Genomic DNA, 23161 nt, shown 5'->3' on the forward strand with positions numbered 1-23161 from the left:
TGAGAGATTGAGACGTGCAACCTGTTCTTATTTTCTCTGACTTCCTGCCAGTTGGCCCCCACTGCCTGAACACTTGGAGAAAGTAAGAGGCAAAGTGTAAATAAAACCTCAGCTTTCTGGGCAGAGTGCTGAAAAGGGAGAGCCCCAGGGAATCAGAAAGTACTCATTTATCTACAAGAGAGGGGAACTTAGGAAAGAGATCTCAGAAGAATTAATGTAGAAACTCCTGGAGATGAAATTAATGGAAGTGACAGAGGAAAGAATCAGAGAACTTGAAGATAAATCATAAAAATTATGCAGTCTAAAAAACAGAGATGAAAGATTGGGGAGGGGGAAAGAGCATCAAGGCCGTATGGAACGATAACAAAGCTCTAACTTGCGTATCATTGACATCTTGAAAGGAGGAAGTATTGTGCAGAAAAATTACTTTTTAAAAAATGGCAAGATAACAGACAAACTCTTATATAGTGATGGTAGGAATACAAAATAGTACAGCCACTCTAGAAACAGTTTGATAGTAACTTGTAAAGCTAAACATATATTTACTTGTAAAGTCTACCAATTCCATTCCCATAGAGTTGAAACATTTATGGTGAAATCAAAACATAACATTCACACAAATAGATAACCACATAAATATTAGTAGGAACTGTATTGATAATTATCAAAAGATGGGAAAAACCCAGTTATCCTTCTATACATGAATGGCTTTTAAAAAAACCCTCCAATACATCTGTGTAATGGAATACTACTCAGTGATTTAAAAGAACATGTGAACTATTGATAGACACAATAATTTAGGACATTTTCTCAAAAGGTTGCATACTATAACCTGATGGAAAGTAGTCTCAGAAAGTAACATACTGACACCAAAAGCATAGGCAACAAAAGAGATAAATCATATTTTATCAAATACATAAGACTTTTGGGCATCAAAGGATACTATTGACAGAATGAGATGGCAACCCACTGAATGGCAGAAAATATCTGCAAACTATATGTGTGTGTGTGTGTGTGTATCTAAATCTATATCTATATGTGATAAGAAGCATAGCTAAAATATAAAGTACTCTTATACCTCAATAATAAAAAGACAAATAAAATGAGCAAAGGATTTGAATACATGGGTTGGGAAGATCCCCTGGAGAAGGGAATGGCTACCCACTCCAGTATTCTTACCTGGAGAATTCCATGAACAGAGGAGCCTGGCGGGCTACAATCCATGGGGTTACAAAGAGTTGGACACAACTGAGCGACCAACACTTTCACTTTTTTCACTTCTCCAAATAAGATGCACAATGGCCAGTAAACACATGAAGATACTCAGCATCATTAGCATCAAGAAAACGCAAATTAAAATCAAAAGGAGATACTGTATTATGCCTATTGAAATGGCTGTTATCAGAAAAGCAGAGATTAGTGCTGGTGAGAATATGGAGAAGTTGGAAGCCTGGTGCAGTGCTGGTGGGGATGTGAAGTGGTGTAGGTGCTGTGGAAGATGGAATGGTGGTTCCTCAAAAATTAAACATACTTACCATAAGATTCATCAGTTCCGCTTACAGATATATACATATAGACCTGAAAGCAGGGACATAGATAGCAGCATTCATAGCAGCATGGTTCACAAGCGTCAAAGGATGGATGGATGGACAGAATGTGTACAATAGAATATTATTCAGCCTTAAAAAGGGAGGAAATGCTGATATTTGCTACAACATGAATGAAACTTGGAGACATTATGCTAAATGAAATAAGCCAGTCGCAAAAGGACAAATATGTGATTTCAAATATTATATGAGCTGCTTAGAGCAGTTAAATTCACACAGACAGAAAACAGAACAGTGGTTGTCGGGGGCTTAGGGTTGAAGGGAATTGGAAGTTAGTGTTTAATGGATACGGAGTTTTAGATGCGGAAGATAGAACAAGTGCTGGAGGTAAGATGGTCAGAGCCACACAACAACGCCAAGGGCTTAATGCCACTGAACTGTGCGCTTCAGAATGGTTAAAATGGTAAATTTTATGTGTATTTACCACAGTTTTTTAAATTTTGGAGGAGGGAAAGGTTACATGTTATTCCATCTGTATGATCTTTTAGAAAAAAACGAAGCCATCGTGACAAGTCGGTAGTTGCCAGGAATCAGGAATGGCTAAGGGAGGTCACGTGAGGGAGGGTCTGTGTGTAGTATTGTGGTGGCGGTTGCTCAGAGTTTGCACGAGTTAAAATTGATAGTACTGTACACCCTGAAAAGGTCAATTTTACTGTCTTTCAGTTAAACAAATATAATTATCAATATATATAAGCCTGTTAGGACCGTTGCTGAGGGTGGGGGTGGGAGGTGTCCCTCAGTACCAACAGTGGGAATGGATTTTATTTTGTTTCAAGGAAACACGAAGAGATAAAGTATGCCGTTTCATTTTTTTACCATTGTAAAGGACTAGTTTTATAATTTAAAATGCTAAGCTAAATCTAGTGTTCTTTTTTTTTTGGTATTGAACAAGTGGTAACATGTATATAATATTTGAAAGATACCAAATAGCATAAATAAGATTATAACATTTTAAAATTGCGGTTGGTAACATTTTAGTACTATTCATTATTGCTCTTTCTCTATGCGTGTATTTTGTGTGTATGTGTTTGTTCAGTTCAGTTCAGTCGCTCAGTCATGTCCGACTCTTTGCAACCCCATGAATCGCAGCACGCCAGGCCTCCCTGTTCATCACCATCTCCCTTATTCGTGTCATCAGGGCTTTAGGAAAAGGGAGGAGATTTGCAAGGCACTATGTGTTTATTTCTTGTTTATGTAATTACTGTTATACTATATATTGAATTTTCTCTTCTCCTTAAATAGTGTATCTTGAATATTTTCCAAAATTATTAAAATTCTTGCGAAGCATTATTTTCATAGTAGTATCTTGTGGATATATCATAATTTATTCAACCTCAGTCCTTCTTTGAGGCTGTTTAGGTTTTTTCCAGCATCACTTGTTTGTTTATTTGGGTGTGCTGGGTCTTACTAATATTACAGTTGCCACACACAGCATCTTCACTGTGGCTTATGGAATCTTTTGTTACATCCAGTCAGCTTCTCTCCAGTTGTGGCGTGGGTGCAGTAGTTGCAGCGCGTGGGCCTAGTTGCCCCACAGTGGGTGAGATCTTAGCTCTCTGACCAGGGATCTAACCCATGCCCCCTTCATTGGAAGGTAGATTCTTAACCACTGGTCACCATAAGTTATTATTATAACCGTCATTCCTGTGAACGTATATTCACATTTTTCGTGTGCACAGAATATGTCTGTGTGTAAATGTACAGCCCTATTGAAAAGTCTGAATTTAGTGAAGTGCAAACATGAAATAGTCTTCCCCATTCCTTGATTCCTAGCATGCCATGCAGTTTCGCTTCTGTCTTATGCACAGGCATAAGAGGTGAGTGACAGGCATAATTCCAGTGATCTAATTCAGAAATTAAAAGTGCAGTGAGATCCAGTTCAAAACTCTGATCTCATATCCAGAGATTTTCCTTGTTCAAGTTGGAACCAGGCTTTTATGTCTCATGATCTGAAGCGGGGAGGGCTTATTAAAATTTCATTTACACCTTCCGCTCTAGACTGTAGAGTGTGGCAGTGACTCAATTCAGCTGTAAATGCCTCGCTCCACTACGGGTTCCAGGCATAACTCCTCTGTGTAAAGGCTTAACAAAGGGAGTAGAAGCAACTGCCCTACCTGCTTGTGTTTGTGGCCCCACTTTGGTTGTCGCTACTCCTCTGACCAGCTCTTACTGATTTGATGTCCTTCAAGCATACGTTTGTTCAAACACCAGTTCCCTCTTCTGGCAGTGTCCCCAGTCTACACAGGAGCTTCTTGGAGCCTTGCCTCTTGGCCTGCTTTTGCTTTGCATGGTTGTTGATTATGGTGAGAATATTATGACCTTAATTGTTGGTATCTTTCTTTAGAATATAGAGTGTGGATGCAAGCATGTGTGCTAAGTCATGTTTGACTTTTGGTGACCCCATAGACTGTAGCTGGCCAGGCTCCTCCGTCCATGGAATTTTCCAGGCAATAATACTGGAGTGTGTTGCCATACCCTCCTCCAAGAGATCTTCGTGACCGAGGGATCAAACTTGCGTCTCTTATATCTTCTGCATTGGCAGCTGGGTTCTTTTCCACTAGTGCCACCTGGGAAGGCCAAGAATATAGGGCATTAAATGCCTTTTTTGCTTTCAGATGTAGACTCTGGTCATCAGTCCTGAACAAACTTCCAGAAAGGCCGCATGCAATATCTTGTTTCAAGTGTGTATATAAAATTTGCGGCAGTTGTCAGACAGTTGCTGAGCATTTTTTCTACTTTTAGTTTAAATGGCAGTTCAATTCTTAGCTTGAAAAAACATTTTTTTGCCTCATCTGCATAAGTAGATGCATTGTAGGATTCATTGAAAGTCTATCAGCACCCAACAAAGCTTTCTGTTAAACACACAAAACAAAAATCATTTCTGTTGTAGCGATGATGAATGGTTTCTTTTGGCCACTACTTTCCCAGGCATCCTTTGGTCTGTCTTCCTCACTGGGGGTCTGCAAACTGTGGTCTGTGGGACCCTCCCAGCTCCCCAGCTGTTTCTGTAAGTTAAACTTTCTTGGAGCACAGCTGTGGTCATCGTTCATGCATTCTCTAGGATGACTTTTGCACCACAACAGCAGAATTGAGTATTTGTGACAGCCCGTTTGGCCTGCAAAGCCCCAAATGTTTTCTTTCTGACCAGTTATAGAGAAAAGTTTGGCAGTTCCTGTTATACACCCTTCCTTTAAAATTCTTTCTAAAACATAGCTCAGAAATACCAGTTGTTTACTTATAAACATTAAGTAGCTTCTCATGGTTGACAGAATATAGTCTAAAATCTTTAGGGCTTCCCAGGTGGTGCTAGTGGTAAAGAACACACCTGCCAATGCAGGAGGCATAAGAGATGCAGGTTCAATCCCTGGGTCTGGAAGATCCCCCGGAGGAGGGAGAGCAAGGCAACCCACCCAGTACTCTTGCCTGGAGAATCCCATGGACGGGGGAGCCTGGTGGGCTACAGTCCATGGGGTCGCAAAGAGTCAGAAACAAGGGAGGCGACTTAGGATGCACACATTGTAAAATCTTTAGCTATAGATTCAAATCTTTTTACAGTGTCATCTCAAATCACTATGCCAAGTTCAAATTCAGGGTTTCCTGTTATTTTCAGTGATGTAACTTGATGTCTGGTGTTGCAAATTGGCTGAGTTTGGCTCCCAGACTTGTTTTGTTTTATTGATTCGGCATTTAAAAACTAGATGATATCACCCAGAAATCCATATTCCTTGTTATTCTTGATGAGTCAAGAGTTCTGATAAACTGGCCTCAGAGACCTCAGTGTAACGTTCTGTTAGCACTGAGTGGCCACTGCCTCCTCCCTGTGGGGCAGTGCTGTTCACCTCTGCACAGCCTGTGTCCTGCAGGTCATATATGCACATGCACTCAAACTCAGTCTGCTTCAGTCGTGCATGTTACCAGCTCTGGCCACTGGAGTCATTTGAGTTTGCAACCAACCCTGGGCAGTGAGATGCCTCCTGGTCGCCTGAACCACCTGTTCTCACAGTACCGTGTGCTCCTCCCTCTGCCTAGTAGATCCTCTTTGTCTTCAGAACTCTTCATCCTTTAAGCCTCCATTTAAATATCACCTTTGTGAGGCCTTCCCTGTCACAGTCACTTCTCCTTCTGTACCCTTGTGGCACTTTGTTCATTTAGTTTGAGTGGCACCTGTCATGTTGTATTTTAGTGACCACATGGTAAGCTCCTTGATGGTAAGATTTGTGTCTTCCTCATCTTTCCGTTCCTAGGCCCCAGTCAATGCTCAACAAAGAGTGAAGGCCAAGTGAATGTTGCTAGATTGTGTGCTGTGAACATCTAAAAGCTGGGAATGTAGAAAAGGATTCATTTGGCAGAAAGAAAAATTTGCATTTTTCCCACTTAAATGCATATTCTTTCCTTTCAGTATTTCACTTAGTTTTCTCTTCTTCTTTCCTTAGTTTATAACAAGTCATTTGTGTTTTCCAGAGAACGGATACTTCAGTTTTCATAAGGATTACCATCACTTTCTAGCTGTGCCCAGGGTCACAAGCTAGTAAGCAGTGGAAGTGGGTTTCAGAGTTACATTTCTCTGCCTTTAGAGCTCATGCACATAGCTGCTGGATCACTCTTTATCATCTGGGTGCTTTTGAATAAGTTACGAAATTTTCTAAGTCTCAGTTTCTAATTGTAAAAGGAAAATGATAATGGGACCCATCTTTAGGATATTTGGGAGAAATAAGTGAGAATGTGTAAGTGCTTAGAATAGAGTTGGCTTAGAGTAAGCACCCAATAAATAGAGCTGCTCTATTTCTACTACCTCTACTACCACCCCGACCACTACCACTGCTGCTGCTACTATCACTTTCCTTGATGTTGTGTAGGAAATACACAGACTGTCTTCTTTTTCTTGGTTTAAACCTTCAGGAGTCAAGGGAATTAGGAGTGTTGGCCCACTTGCAGAAACCACTGCCAGGCTACCCTGTGTATGATCCTAGATCATTGCACTTGGAAGAGATTTGGAAGGTCAGATGTTCTAACAAGTGCTTATTCAAAGCAGCAGTTCTCTCTGCAGTTTCCAGTTAGAGATGATCAGTCATCTAGAGGCTGTTGGAACATTTACAGTGACAGAAGTGGGCCACTTTAGGAGGAACACAGGAGTGTTTAAAAATTGTGTGCACGTACTTTGCTTTTCTTTTTTAGGTCTGTCCCCTGTAAAATATAGACAATTAAGTTGAATCCTTTTTCCATACTCTTGTCCTTAGTCTTTCAAAGTATTTGAGCTGACTTCCAACATTGGTGGTTCTCCAGGTGTGGCCCAAAGATTCCTTTTAACTGAGACCCTTTCCTCAGGAACTTTTCTTCTCTCCTCCTCTTTCTCTTAACCTAAGAATTCTTGAAGACCCTAAAAACATGAGCTAAAATTTTTGTGTGCCTGAGTACCTTATTCTGGAGCAAGATTTGGTAACCGAAAAAAGTTTAAGAATCACAGCCTCAGACAGTCTCATGACTACATTTTGTCCTGCATGTATCTGTATCTCAAAGGGACAAAAAGTGGTTAAGAATCACAGTTTTTTAGTTCTCCCATAATGGTAGAAACTGATTGAAAGCAGAAGTTATGAATTGCATGGAAAGAGGAAAATCTGAGAGTCAAAGAAATAAAGTTTACCTATATCCACTGAGCCACCACACTGACATCTTTGCGAAGTTGTCTGTCTAGTGTGCTTAGAAGATAAGTGCATGCTCAGTTATGTCCAACTCTTTGCGTCCTCATGAACTGTGTAGCCTGCCAAACTCCTCTGTCTATGGTATTCTCCAGGCAAGAATACTGGAGTGGGTTGCTATTTCCTCCTCCAGGAGATCTTCCCGACCCGGGGATCAAACCTGCGTCTCCTACATTGTAGGTGGATTCTTTACTCACTGAACCACTTAGAAAGCCCTTAGTGTGCTTAGCGAGTTATTTCTGATATAATAAGGATGAAAGCAGAGGGTAGGATTCAGTAAATCAGTCTTTTCCTAAAAACATTAATGGGGGCTTCCCTGATAGCTCACTGGTAAAGAATCTACCTACCAGTGTAGGAGACCCAGGCTCAGGTCCTGATCCAGGAAGATCTCACATGCCATGGAGCAGCTAAGCCCATGTGCCACAACTTTTGAGTCTGTGCTCTGGAGCCTGGATGCTGCAATTACTGAGCCCACGTGCCACTACTACTGAGCCCACACACCCTAGAGTGTGTATTCTGCTATAAGAGAAGTCACTGCAATGAGAAGTCTGGCAACCCACTCCAGTACTCTTGCCTGGAAAATCCCATGGACAGAGGAGCCTGATAGGCTGCAGTCCATGGGGTTGCTAAGAGCTGAGCAACTTGACTTTGACTTTTCAGTTTCATGCATTGGAGAAGGAAATGGCAACCCACCCCAGTGTTCTTGCCTGGAGAGCCTGGGGTATGGGGGAGCCTGGTGGGCTGCTGTCTATGGGGTTGCACAGGACAGGGCAGGGGAGCCTGGTGGGCTGCTGTCTATGGGGTCGCACAGTGTTGGACACGACTGAAGTGACTTAGCAGCAGCAGCAGCATGCTCATAAAACATACAACTTTTTCATAATTTTATACAATATCTAAAATAAAAAGTAGAGTGAGATGTGTGACTAAATTTATTTTAAGATTTAATAGAGGACATAGTACTAACTATGAAAGACTAAGGACAAGAATACACAGAAGGACTGTACAGAAAAGATCTTCACGACCCAGATAATCACAATGGTGTGATCACTCACCTAGATCCAGACATCCTGGAATGTGAAGTCAAGTGGGCCTTAGAAAGCATCACTACGAGCAAAGCTAGTGGAGGTCATGGAATTCTAGTGGAGGTCATGGAATTCCAGTGGAGCTATTTCAAATCCTGAAAGATGATGCTGTGAAAGTGCTGTACTCAATATGCCAGCAAATTTGGAAAACTCAGCAGTGGCCACAGGATTGGAAAAGGTCAGTTTTCATTCCAATCCCAAAGAAAGACAATGCCAAAGAATGTTCAAACTACCGCACAATTGCACTCATCTCACCTGCTAGTAAAGTAATGCTCAAAATTCTCTAAGCCAGGCTTCAGCAATACGTGAACCATGAACTTCCAGATGTTCAAGCTGGTTTAGAAAAGGCAGAGGAACCAGACATCAAATTGCCAACATCCATCAATAACCTCAGATATGCAGATGATACCACCCTTATGGCAGAAAGTGAAGAGGAACCAAAAAGCCTCTTGATGAAAGTGAAAGGGGGGAGTGAAAAAGTTGGCTTAAAGCTCATTCAGAAAACTAATATCATGGCATCTGGTCCCATCACTTCATGGAAAATAGATGGGGAAACAGTGGTTACAGTGTCAGACTTTATTTTGGGGGGCTCCAAAATCACTGCAGATGGTGACTGCAGTCATGAAATTAAAAGATGCTTACTCCTTGGAAGGAAAGTTATGGCCAACCTAGATAGCATATTCAAAAGCAGAGACATTACTTTGCCAACAAAGGTCCGTCTAGTCAAGGCTATGGGTTTTCCAGTGGTCATGTATGGATGTGAGAGTTGGACTGTGAAGAAAGCTGAGCACTGAAGAATTGATGCTTTTGAACTGTGGTGTTGGAGAAGACTCTTGAGAGTGCCTTGGACTGCAAGGAGATCCAACCAGTCCATTCTAAAGGAGATCAACCCTGGGATTTCTTTGGAAGGAATGATGCTAAAGCTGAAACTCCAGCACTTTGGCCACCTCATGCGAAGAGTTGACTCATTGGAAAAGACCCTGATGCTGGGAGGGATTGGGGGCAAGAGGAGAAGGGGGCGACAGAGGATGAGATGGCTGGATGGCATCACCAACTCGATGTACGTGAGTCTCTGTGAACTCCAGGAGTTGGTGATGGACAGGGAGGCCTGGCGTGCTGCGATTCATGGGGTCACAAAGAATTGGACACGACTGAGTGACTGAGCTGATAGTACTAATGATTAGAGGTGCTAAAATTTGGACCAGAGTGTAAACTGTATTTTAAAACAGTTTATGTATTTTAAGATTTTATGAAATCATTGAGGGCATCTGTTTTGCATTTCTGGAGCCTATGTTGTTAGTTTACAGTAGGAATGGCCGTATAGGTCTGCAGAAATTATAGTCACAAACATCTGAGTGTAGTATATAATGTCCAGCAGTCTAGCTTGTAACCGTTAAGGAAGGTATTTGGACCTCTTGCTTTTTCTTGTATCTATTACTTTCCCAAATTTAAGGTAGGTATAGGTCTTTGTGGGCTTCCCTGGTGGCTCAGTGGTAAGGAATCTGCCTGCCTAGCAGGAGATGAGAGTTTGATCCCCGAGTCAGGAAGATCCCTGAGAGAAGGAAATGGCAACCCACTCCAGTATTCTTGCCTGGGAAATGCCATGGACAGAGGAGCCTGGCGGGCTGCAGTCCATAGGAAACGACCTAGTGGCTAAAGAATAACAATAGATCTTTACAAAGGATAAAGGAACTCCTCAGAGCAGTGTTGGTTACTTCAGTTGATAATAGAAAGAAAGGCCTTTTGAGGTAAAGGGGAGAATTAAGAGACGAATGAAAAGACACATGTTGATACTCTACATGTTTTGTTTTCTTTTTTCTGCCATAGCAAATGTAAGGTACCTTGTCTGTCAGTGAACTACTTACTTTGATGGAATTTAATGTCTGTAAGGTCTAATGGATTTAATAAGGAGAACTAAGCATTGCTTGATTTTCTTTTTTCTCCCCTCTCAAACTTCCCACTTATGGATTGGCATAAAATGAAAATTCCTCCAATAATGTCCAGACCTTCTCATTTAGGGTTTGATACTGTATCATACCCAAGTGCATGTTGAATAAATATTGTCTGATGATGATGAGAATAATTTTCTTTTCAGGAGGAATTCTTTATATGCTTGTGTACCACATTTCTCACAGTGGTCTCAAGAGTCATTGGGAAATAGAATTCTTGTTTGATCTTGAATTCTTACTGTGTAATTTTTACCAATTACACTATTACAAGTTTTATATGAATTTTAAAAACCAGATTCATTTGACCACATGCAAAATCCTTTAAACATAGGACTGTAACAGAATTGATTTTTAGTGGCATATTTAAGAGAATAACATGCATTGAATTTTGAATGAGAAACCCTAGGACTTTCCAAAGATGCATGCTGGGTTAGGTGTTTTATGAATAGGGCTCATTCACTATATAGGACTTACTGTAGCTTTTGCTAAGTAGGAAGATAATTGTTATTGCAGTTAGAGAGTGTTAGTATAGCATCTTGGAAATGTCTCTGTGTGAGATATGTGTTATCTGAATGTGTGTAGTCAAGCACTTTCATTGTGGACTTTTGAAAGCATTTAACTTCTAAATATTTTCTTAAGTTTCTTTTAAAAAATAAATTAACAACTTTAAGAAAAAAATATCACTGATTCCTGGGGTGGAGAAGTGGCGGGTAGGGATGGTATATTCTACCCAACAATATGCTTTGCGGAAATTTGGAATTCAAGGAATCACAAGTGGGAACCACTTCAAAATACTTTGCTGTAATATGTTCTAAAAGGTAATTGAGTCTTGACATGTAGAGACATATAAATGTAGCATTCTAAAAAAAGAGCTTTAGAAGTTTTTTCTTTCACAATAGAATCCCTTAGTAGATAATTTGCACTCGTTGAATATTTGAAAAAACTGTATGGAATAACTATTGATACAATTACCAAAAATTGTACTGTTGTCTTACTTTTACATCATTAATGTTATGTATCCTTTTCTTTCAGCTGGATATGCCAAGTGACCAGATAGCTGCCAATCTACAAGCAGTTATCAATGAAGTTTGTAGGCAAAGACCACTGAATTTGGGTACGTGGTTCACTGGGGTTAGACTTCCCTATAATCCTGGGATGCTTTAAAAATGTAAAATATTAAGAAAACAGTCCAGTTAATATGCAACTATAGTAACGTGATATTTCCAGGAGTTAAAGCAATACAATTGAATTCACCAAAGTATTCCTGATCCTTTTTAATAAGTTGTACTTGTCTGGAGAGGAAACCTCTTTAACAGTAATAGGGAATACACTGTGAAGCCTTGATAAATTCCCACATTATTTCTATCATTAAATGTAATCAAATTTGAAAGAAAACTGTAACAGATTGCCTTAAACTTAAAGTAGTGTTTAAGCAGAAACTAAAATCATTTGTGAGATGGATCATATTGTGAGCCAGACCATTCACTTTGTCACCGGTACTAGCAGTTGGCTTTCTTTATCTTATTTATTTTGGAAAAGAGACAAAGTTTTAGTCATGTCAGAAGAATCACATTTTATAAACGGGGTGATTCATGGAGAACAGTGAAACTTGATGTAGCAGCTGTGTCATAAGCTCGGAACATGTATAATTCCCACTGTATCACTTGCCATTCACAAAAATGTGTTCTCTTGTGGCTGACTGAAAGCACTCAAGAGTCCATTTCCCTCAACTGACTCAGTACTTACAGGCTTCCCGTTATAGGAGTCTGTCACATTTTGTTTTATAAACCACATGTATAATTAAAGTACAATCTTAGGCTATATTTAACCTTCTTTGGGAGTTAAACCCACTGGTGAATATGTTAATTCTGTTCTGCTAAGTATGACCATCATTCAGTTCAGTTCAGTTCAGTCGCTCATTAGTGTCCAGCTCTTTGAGACCCCATGAATTGCAACATGCCAGGCCGCCCTGTCCATCACCAACTTCCGAAGTTCACACAGACTCACGTCCATCGAGTCACTGATGCCATCCAGTGATCTCATCCTCTGTCATCCCCTTCTCCTCCTGCCCCCAATCCCTCCCAGCATCAGAGTCTTCTCCAGTGAGTCAACTCTTCACATGAGGTGGCCAAAGTGCTGGAGTTTCAGCTTCAGCATCATTCCTTCCAAAGAAATCCCAGGGCTGATCTCCTTCAGAATGGACTGGTTGGATCTCCTTGCAGTCCAGGGGACTCTCAAGAGTCTTCTCCAACACACAGTTCAAAAGCATCAATTCTTCAACGCTCAGCTTTCTTCACAGTCCAACTCTCACATCCATACATGACCACTGGAAAAACCATAGCCTTGACTAGATGCACTTTTGTTGGCAAAGTAATGTCTCTGCTTTTAAATATGCTGTCTAGGTTGGTCATAACTTTCCTTCCAAGGAGCAAGCGTCTTTTAATTTCATGGCTGCAGTCACCATCTGCAGTGATTTTGGAGCCCCCCAAAATAAAGTCTGACACTGTAACCACTGTTTCCCCATCTATTTCCCATGAAGTGATGCGACCAGATGCCATGATCTTCGTTTTCTGAATGTTGAGCTTTAAGCCAACTTTTTCACTCTCCTCTTTCACTTTCATCAGGAGGCTCTTTAGTTCCTCTTCACTTTGTGCCATAAGGGTGGTGTCGTCTGCATATCTGAGGTGATTGATATTTCTCCCAGCAATCTTGATTCCAGCTTGTGCTTCTTCCAGTCCAGAGTTTCTCATGATGTACTCTGCATAGAAGTTAAATAAGCAGGGTGACAATATACAGTCTTGACGTACTCCTTTTCCTATTTGGAGCCAGTCTGTAGTTCCATGTCCAGTTCTAACTGTTGCTTCCTGACCTGCATACAAATTTCTCAAAAGGCAGGTCAGGTGGTCTGGTATTCCGATCTCTTTCAGAATTTTCCACAGTTTATTGTGATCCACACAGCCAAAGGCTTTGGCATAGTCAATAAAGCAGAAATAGATGTTTTTCTGGAACTCTCTTGCTTTTTCCATGATCCAGCGGATGTTGGCAATTTAATCTCTGATTCCTCTGCCTTTTCTAAAACCAGCTTGAACATCTGGACGTTCATGGTTCACGTATTGCTGAAGCCTGGGTTTGAGCATGACTTTACTAGCGTGAGAGATGAGTGCAATTGTGTGGTAGTTTGAGCATTCTTTGGCATTGCCTTTTTTTGGGATTGAGATGAAAACTGACCTTTTCCAGTCCTGTGGCCACTGCTGAGTTTTCCAAATTTGCTGGCATATTGAGTGCAGCACTTTCACAGCATCATCTTTTAAGATTTGAAATAGCTCCACTGGAATTCCGTGACCTCCACCAGCTTTGTTCGTAGTGATGCTTTCTAAGGCCCACCTGACTTCACATTCCAGAATGTCTGGCTCTAGGTGAGTGATCACACCATCGTATTATCTGGTCATGAAGATCTTTTTTGTACGGTTCTTCTGTGTATTCTTGCCACCTCTTCTTAATATCTTCTGCTTCTGTTAGGTCCATACCATTTCTGTCCTTTATCAAGCCCATCTTTGCATGAAATGTTCCCTTGGTATCTCTAGTTTTCTTGAAGAGATCTCTAGTCTTTCCCACTCTGTTGTTTTCCTCTATTCCTTTGTATTGGTCGCTGAGGAAGGCTTTCTTATCTCTTCTTGCTATTCTGTGGAACTCTGCATTCAGATGCTTATATCTTTCCTATTTTCCTTTGCTTTTCTCTTCTCTTGTTTTCACAGCTCATTGTAAGGCCTCCCTAGACAGCTGTTTTGCTTTTTTGCATTTCTTTTCCATGGGGATGGTCTTGATCCCTGTCTCCTGTACAATGTCACGAACCTTAGACCATAGTTCATCAGGCACTCTATCTATCAGATGGATTCTTCTGTTTCTTGGAGAACTTTGATTTCAGTATAAAAACCTCTGAGCCTGTAGTAGGAATAGAATAATGAGTATGCGTGTGTGTGTGTGTTAGTAGCTCAGTTGTGTCTGACTCTTTGTGATACCATGGCCTGAAGCCCACCAGACTCTTCTGTCCATGGAATTCTCCAGGCAAGAATACTGGAGTGGGCTGTCATTCCCTTCTCCAGGGCATCTTCCCAACCCAGGGATGGAACTGGGTCTCCTGCATTGCAGGCAGATTCTTTACCACTGAGCCACCAGGGAAGCCCTAGAATGATGAATAGTAAATCTTTAAAAGCAGTGTAGTTATCTTCTCTTTGCCATTTTAAATGACGTCCCGTAACATTATCTTTATAAAAGCTTTTTTAATTTTTAGGGAATTTGACTAAAAAATGTTTGGTAACACAAAGGTAGCATATGTGCCGACTGTTCTAAATAAATATTGAAATCTTGCCATCTAAGGTAAATATCACCACCTGCTCCCCTTATGGTTGTTGTTGCAATAAAATAAATTCTAGATGATCACCTTCTGGAAGAGAGAAATGAATTATTAGTGAATATGTGTGGTTTCGTTGATAAATCTCTAGTAAACTCTAGTCAAGCTGGTTTTAGAAAGGGCAGAGGAACCAAAGATCAAATTGCCAACATCTGCTGAATCATCGAAAAAGCAAGAGAGTTCCAGAAGAACATCTATTTCTGCTTTATTGTCTATGCCAAAGCCTTTGGCTGTGTGGATCACAATAAACTGTGGAAAATTCTGAACGAGATGGGAATACCAGACCACCTGACCTGCCTCTTGAGAAATCTGTATGCAGGTCAGGAAGCAACACTTAGAACTGGACATGGAACTACAGACTGGCTCCAAATAGGAAAAGGAGTACGTCAAGACTGTATATTGTCACCCTGCTTATTTAACTTCTATGCAGAGTACATCATGAGAAATGCTGGGCTGGAAGAAGCACAAGCTGGAATCAAGATTGCTGGGAGAAATATCAATCACCTCAGATATGCAGATGACAGCACCCTTATGGCAGAAAGTGAAGAGGAACCAAAAAGCCTCTTGCTGAAAGTGAAAAAGGAGAGTGAAAAAGTTGGCTTAAAGCTCAACATTCAGAAAACGAAGATCATGGCATCTGGTCGCATCACTTCATGGGAAATAGATGGGGAAACAGTGGTTACAGTGTCAGACTTTATTTTGGGGGGCTCCAAAATCACTGCAGATGGTGATTGCAGCCATGAAATTAAAAGACGCTTGCTCCTTGGAAGGAAAGTTATGACCAACCTAGATAGCATATTCAAAAGCAGAGACATTACTTTGCCAACAAAGGTCCGTTTAGTCAAGGCTATGGTTTTTCCAGTGGTCATGTATGGATGTGAGAGTTGGACTGTGAAGAAAGCTGAGCACTGAAGAATTGATGCTTTTGAACTGTGGTGTTGGAGAAGACTCTTGAGAGTGCCTTGGACTGCAAGGAGATCCAACCAGTCCATTCTAAAGGAGATCAACCCTGGGATTTCTTTGGAAGGAATGATGCTAAAACTGAAACTCCAGCACTTTGGCCACCTCATGCGAAGAGATGACTCATTGGAAAAGACTGATGCTGGGAGGGATTGGGGGCAGGAGGAGAAGGGGACGACTGAGGATGAGATCACTGGATGACATCAGTGACTCGATGGACGTGAGTCTGGGTGAACTCCGGGAGTCGGTGATAGACAGGGACGCCTGGTGTGCTGCGATTCATGGGGTCGCAAAGAGTCGGACACGACTGAGCATCTGAACTGAACTGAACTGAAACTCTAGTACAACTAGTTTGCCTTCTTCTCCAGAAATGAAACAATCTTCCCTTTGTTATAATTTAAAATAATAGTTCAATAATATCAGTACTTTTCAAGTGAATCTATAACACGAATCCTATAAGGTTTCTTTTTGTATGTTTGTATTTGCTCATTAGGTGTTTGAAATAAAATGAGAATTGATTCTTGTCTCTGTTTTCAGGACCTTTTGTGGTACGTGCTTTCCTTCGAAGTTCAACAAGTGAAGGTTTATTACTAAAGATCGAGCCATTGTTGCCTAAAGAAGCGGAAACCAAAGAAAGTGACAAAAAAGCTGCGTAAACGTGTTGCATTGTGAAATTATTCTCACTGGATCGAGAAGCAACAGTGAAAATTATAAAACTGTCTGTTTTATAAGTTTGGTGTCTTATTATTGATCATCATACGTGAAAGTAAATTTTAACCCTGGAAAATCTTAGAACACTTTCAAAAATAAGGAAATAAAATTTGCTGTGTGTCTAAACCTACCTTTTAGATCCTGTTATATTTTCTTCCTAAGAATTCAGATTCTGCATGCTGGTAATTATAGCAGCAGTTTCTAGCTTAATAACTGTCCCTTGAGAGCTATACCATCTGAGAGAAAAGTAAGGTCCTCATTTCCCACAAGACAGAAAATGGAAGAACTGTGGGCTCTTTCACAAATATGACTCTTCTAAAGAAAAATTATGGACAGTTTTCGTCCTGGAAACTTGTGAATGTCTTTTGTGATAGCATGAGTATAGAAAATGACTAATCCATTAAAACGGATGGGAAATTTTTTTCCTCTTAGGAATCAATTTATATTATTTGTATTTTTTGTAATAATACTGTATATTTTAACGGTACTGTGCAGTATTATAAGGCACAGTGTATAGTATTTTTATATATTTACTCTCTTCATTTGATCCTCAATTCCTCTGCTTAATACCAAGTTGTTCGTGTTTGTAGAATGAATATCCCATGAGGTAGATAAAGCAGCTTAATTTATGGATGAAGAATTAGGCTAGGAAGTTCAGCCACCAATTTGCAAACTGGTGTTGGTCCTTAAATGCTTACTGGTAAGTGACAAAACAAAAAAATTAAGGATAATTTTGTCATGTAGTTGCCAACTGTCCTTTCTTGGAAATGATTGATTTCCTTTACTCTGAGACTTTCACTTTTTTAGGGGATGTTCATGGCCTTTTTCTGATACGAAATTATAAGCCATTCCTTTCTCCAGGGGATCTTCCCAATCCAGGGGTCGAACCTGGGTCTCCTGCATTGCCAGCAGATTCTTTACCGTCTGAGCAGCAAGGGAAGCCCTATGAAATAATAGTGCTGATAAATTTGTTGGTGGGTTTTAATAACACTCACTTTGGAAAGAATAATTTGACGGCTCCATTAGGTCTCCCAATTGTTTTTGAAATTTTAGTGGTCTGAGATGTCCAAATGACTGTACCCTGCTAAGCTTTTTTCCCCCACAGGAAAATTAAAATTTGATGACTGTTTACTGAAAACAACTGTAACATTGACTACAAAACAGTAACAGCAGTTACCTTCTATTGAGTGCTTACTGCTGTCTTCTGCTTTATGTGTATTCTCTCATTTCCTCTTCACAGGAGCTCAAGGAGGAAGGTGAGACTCTCATTTCACAGAAAAAGAAATTGAAACTTGTGTGAGGTCCCATATGTGGCAATTTAAGATTTAAATTTAAGATGTTTGTCTGATTTTGAAGCCTGTTCTTTTTAAAAGCCCGTTCGGCCATTTTACCTCCTTTTTATATATTCTAAGGTAAACTGTTTGACCAGTTTCAAGTTTTAAAAATATTGAATAATTACACTTCAGTTTCTTGGTGTGTCTAATTATGGGGTTCCAGAGGAACTAATGGCACACCACTCCAGTACTCTTGCCTGGAAAATCCCATGGACGGAAGAGGCTGGAAGGCTGCAGTCCATGGGGTCGCTAAGAGTCAGACATGACTGAGCGACTTCACTTTCACTTTTCACTTTCATGCATTGGAGAAGGAGGTGGTACCCCACTCCAGTACTCTTGCCTGGAAAATCCCAGGGCGGGGGAGCCTGGTGGACTACCGCCTATGGGGTCACACAGAGTCGGACACGACTGAAGCGACTTAGCAGCAGCAGCAGCAGAGGAACTCAAAAGCCTCTTGATGAAAGTGAAAAAAAAGAGTGAAAAAGTTGGCTTAAAGCTCAACATTCAGAAAACGAAGATCATGGCATCTGGTCGCATCACTTCATGGGAAATAGATGGGGAAACAGTGGTTACAGTGTCAGACTTTATTTTGGGGGGCTCCAAAATCACTGCAGATGGTGATTGCAGCCATGAAATTAAAAGACGCTTGCTTCTTGGAAGGAAAGTTATGACCAACCTAGATAGCATGTTCAAAAGCAGAGACATTACTTTGCCAACAAAGGTCCGTTTAGTCAAGGCTAGAGTTTTTCCAGTAGTCATGTATGGATGTGAGAGTTGGACTGTGAAGAAAGCTGAGCACCGGAGAATTGATACTTTTGAACTGTGGTGTTGGAGAAGACTCGAGAGTCCCTTGGACTGCAAGGAAATCCAACCAGTCCATTCTAAAGGAGATCGGTCCTGGGTGTTTTTTGAAAGGAATGATGCTAAAGCTGAAACTCCAGTACTTTGGCCACCTCATGCGAAGCGTTGACTCATTGGAAAAGACTCTGATGCTGGGAGGGATTGGGGACAGGAGGAGAAGGGGACGACCGAGGATGAGATGGCTGGATGGCATCACTGACTCGATGGACGTGAGTTTGAGTGAACTCTGGGAGTTGGTGATAGGAAGGCCTGGTGTGCTGCGATTCATGGGGTCGCAAAGAGTTGGACATGACTGAGCGACTGAACTGAACTGAGCACAGCTGATGTGAATAAAGTAGAAATATAAGAGTTGGAGGAGTGGGTTGAGAAGGAACACTGATGGAAGGAGTGAAAAAATATCTACTTGTTTCTCACAGTTCTGGTCTTCTAAAAGTTTTTTTGTTCAATCGCAAAGTTACGTCTGACTCTCTGCGACCCCAGGGACTGCAGCTTGCCAGGCTTCCTTGTCCTTTAGTCTCTCCTAGAGTTTGCTCAGATTCATCCAACCATCGCATCCTCTGTCGTCCCCTTCTGCCTTCAGTCTTTCTCAGCATCAGGGTCTTTTCCAGTGAGTTTGGCTCTTCACATCAGGTGGCCAAAGTATTAGAGCTTCAGCATCAGTCCTGAAAACATATTGATTGTTAAAGACCCTAATTCTCAGAGTGGAAGCACCATTACTGTATTTGTAAATTTTCTTCCAACTAATTAAGTATATCTTATTAAAAATTTTAGCAATAAAGTATCACTCAGTGCTACTACTCAGGTAACCAGTATTAATATTTTGGTGCTTTCCATTATTTTATTCAGTTGACAGAAACAAGAACAGAGGGAACATGCACACAAGTGATGTTATAAAGTAAGGATTTCCCCATATTATTTAAAATCTCATATGAAAAGCATCATTTTAATGGTTGAGCAGTATTTCATTCTGGTGACCCTCTAATTTATGGAATCATTTCCCAATTTAGGGGTATTTAAGTTGCTTTCAGGTCCCCCTCGACCTTTATTATTTAAAACCATTTGGAGAAAATCTTTGAGGATAATTTATTTTTCTCTGTATTTCTAGACGTGACATTTCCAAGTTGAAATGTATGATATGGTTGAAGGTCTTAATTATGTCTTAGAAAGGTGCCTTTCTGAGCAGAACAAACCAGAACAGGGAAATACGGTTGGAAAACTTGCTCTGGGCAAGAGCATTCCAGGGTCTTGTTAACTGGCCTATGAATAAATTATTCCCTAACCTTCCATTAGAGCATTTTTCCTTTTGGCTAACTAGAACTAATGTTGAGTGTTCATAATGGTGTCCTTCTGGAAAAATAGAATTGCACTAGTTTATTCTTCACATAAACCCCTTTCTAAATTTTGTATCATTAATGTACTTTATTAGAAAACAGTAAATTAAAGTCTTATGTTTAAAAAGAGTAAAAATTTTAATATGTGTATGGTAAATACTTGTAACTCTCAAGCATTAGCCTGCATCCAAATCACCTGGAGAGCTATCAGGCTCGAATTGCTAGGCACCAGTTGGCAAAGTGAGGTGGACCTTGAAAATTTACATTTCTAATAAGTTCCTGTTGCCACACCCAAGTTTGTGTGCCTGGTGCACACTCAGTAACCCCAAACAAACCAAACGGGGTTTGGAGCAGAGAGAGGTTTATCACAAGGGCCAAACAAGAAAAATAGGCTGCTAGAGCTCAAAAAGTCCAAACTCTCTGAAGAGTTTTTATCTGTAAAACGTAGAGGGGAGGGCTGCAGGGTGTGTGACCTTCCCCTGGAACATTGTGATGATGTTCCAGGAATCTCAGTTATTAGCCTTCTGATCCCAACCAGTCTGGGATCCAGAGCTTGTGCTCTGCCTGAAGTTACCATCCTCCACCTGGATGGGAGTTCTTAGTTCTTAGTTCTTGTCGAGGAGCTATGAGATTGTTCTGTACAGCTCTTGAGGAGGAACCGGGCCCTGTCCCAGTGCTGCACTCTTCATCCTTGACTGCCTTTCCTTTGTTTCTGCATTCGTTCACTCTTCTGTTTGAATCTGCCCTCTGGAACTTGGGAGTTCTAGGAAGTTAAACTTTTCCCTACAGACAAGGAAGTGTGGAGACAAGGAAAGGCTTTTTCACATAGGGTCCTGCTTGGTTTCATTCCCAGATGATGTTGTTGCTCCAGAGAATATACTTTGAAAACCATTGGTATTTACTAATGGATCTTTTAACCCTGGGCTTAAAAAAAAACTCTGGTTTTGATATCAGCATCAGTTTATTTTCAAATTTGGCAGGTAATTCTGGTGTAGTCGGGTTGAGAATCACTGGTGTATACAACTAAAGAAGTTATAAATGATGAAAAATTTTTAATAGAAAGATTTTAAAACACTGAGATTAAAAAATAATAATACACCAAATATAAGAGCCAGGACTAGTTTCTAGCTTTCTGGTCTATCCCTATGTGTAAACAATTTAAATCTCTATGGGAAAACAATTCAAAATCTGAAATCTTTTGTAAAATTAGGACAACAATAAGGTGATCACCAATGTACTGGAACAGAAATTTTATAATACAGTTTTTATAGGTGGCATTTCATGTTGTTAGAAATGATGTGATATAACATTATTAATTATTACTATTATAAACATTTATAAACAAATTTACTGTTACTGCTTATCATTATCTTGTTAAAAACTAGATATTTATGCTGGGATGGGGAGACCTATTCAATAGTGAGTTTTTTAAGAGCAAGTAGTTAATCACAGTGTCCAGTAGGTGGCAATAATAATCTTTCATACAACTATTAAAAATTAGTTGTATACTTACTGGTAAATACTTGTCTTTTCATTTGATTATACAAATGAAATGGCAAAAATACTTTATAGACAACTTGGAACTTTGTTTCTGTTTTAACTTTTATCGTTGAATTTTTCAAGTATACAGGAAAAAAAAAACACCCATTTGCTTACCACCTAGCATCAGCAATTATCAAATTATGCTATTGTTCTAGATATGTCTATCCCTTCCATCTACCTACCACTCCTCAGCTTGTCCTCATCCTTGCCAGAGTAATTAAAAGTAAATCCCAGTAAGAGTTTTAAGAATAATCAAGCTATAATTACAAGATGATTTTTGATCCATTTTTCAGAACCCAGTTTATTTGTGTTCTGCCTTGGCCATTGAGGGCATTTAGGTTCTTAAGATTGTATTTTTAATGTAATAATGGGTGAAAGCCCTGTTTCTAGTTCTTTGAGAATAGTAACATATTAGACAAAAGATTGTATATAAATATTAAACAGTTTTAAAAGAAAAAAAGTTGGTATCCTCACTTAAGTTTTTGTTTTGAATCAAAATATGAGATTAGAAATGTAACTATTATAAGGAATAGTTTGAAATAATATGCAGCTTTCATTCTGAGGATATCCAAAGGAATAGAAAATCTTCAGTCAGTTCAGTCACTAAGTCGTGTCTGACTCTTTGTGACCCCATGGACTGCAGCATGCCAGGCTTCCCTGTCCCTGTCCATCACCAACTCCTGGAGCTTACTCAAACTCATGTCCATCAAGTCAGTGATGCCATCCAACCATCTCATCCTCTATCGTCCACTTCTCCTCCTGCCTTCAATCTTTCCCACCATGAGGGTCTTTGCTAGTGAGTCAGTTCTTTGCATCAGGTGACCAAAGTATTGGAGCTTCAGCTTCGGCATCAGTCCTTCCAATGAATATTCAGGATTGATTTCCTTTAGGATGGATTGGTTGGATCTCCTTGCAGTCCAAGGGACTCTCAAGAGTCTTCTCCAACACCATAGTTCAAAAACATCAATTCTTTGGCGCTCAGCTTTCTTTATAGTCCAACTCTCACATCCATACATGACTACTGGAAAAAACATAGCTTTGACTAGACTTTCAGTTCAGTTCAGTTCAGTCTGTCAGTCGTGTCCGACTCTTTGCGATCCCATGAATCGCAGCACGCCAGGCCTCCCTGTCCATCACCAACTCCCAGAGTTCACTCAGACTCACGTCCATCGAGTCACTGATGCCATCCAGCCATCTCATCCTCTGTCGTCCCCTTCTCCTGCCCCCAATCCCTCCCAGCATCAAAGTCTTTTCCAATGAGTCAACTCTTCGCGTGAGGTGGCCAAAGTGTTGGAGTTTCAGCTTTAGCATCATTCCTTCCAAAGAAATCCTAGGGCTGATCTCCTTCAGAATGGACTGGTTGGATCTCCTTGTAGTCCAAAGGACTCTCAAGAGTCTTCTCCAACACCACAGTTCAAAAGCATCAATTCTTTGGCGCTCAGCCGTCTTCACAGTCCAACTCTCACATCCATACATGACCACTGGAAAAACCATAGCCTTGACTAGACGGACCTTAGTTGGCAAAGTAATGTTTCTGCTTTTGAATATGCTCTCTAGGTTGGTCATAACTTTTCTTCCAAGGAGTGTCTTTTAATTTCATGGCTGCAATCACCATCTGCAGTGATTTTGGAGCCCCCAAAATAAAATCTGACACTGTTTCCACTGTTTCTCCATCTA

The 23161-nt window shown here is 40.4% G+C and overlaps 1 protein-coding gene across 2 annotated transcripts in view; it reads left to right on the forward strand.

The window, feature by feature from the left end:
• MRPL1 (mitochondrial ribosomal protein L1) overlaps positions 1–16546 on the forward strand; it is a 68793-nt gene extending 52247 nt beyond the window's left edge. For both annotated transcript variants that reach the window (XR_005720546.1, XM_040237168.1), the window contains 2 exons: positions 11367–11448; positions 16243–16546. Coding sequence is in view for 1 of the 2 variants with exons in the window: in XM_040237168.1 (XP_040093102.1) it covers positions 11367–11448; positions 16243–16361 (201 nt within the window). In the remaining variant the exon portion in view is untranslated. The remainder of the gene's footprint in view (positions 1–11366; positions 11449–16242) is intronic.
• Positions 16547–23161: the final 6615 nt, after the last annotated feature.

This window comes from Oryx dammah, unplaced genomic scaffold (assembly GCF_014754425.2).
Source record: "Oryx dammah isolate SB20612 unplaced genomic scaffold, SCBI_Odam_1.1 HiC_scaffold_3, whole genome shotgun sequence".
Lineage (NCBI taxonomy): Eukaryota > Metazoa > Chordata > Mammalia > Artiodactyla > Bovidae > Oryx > Oryx dammah.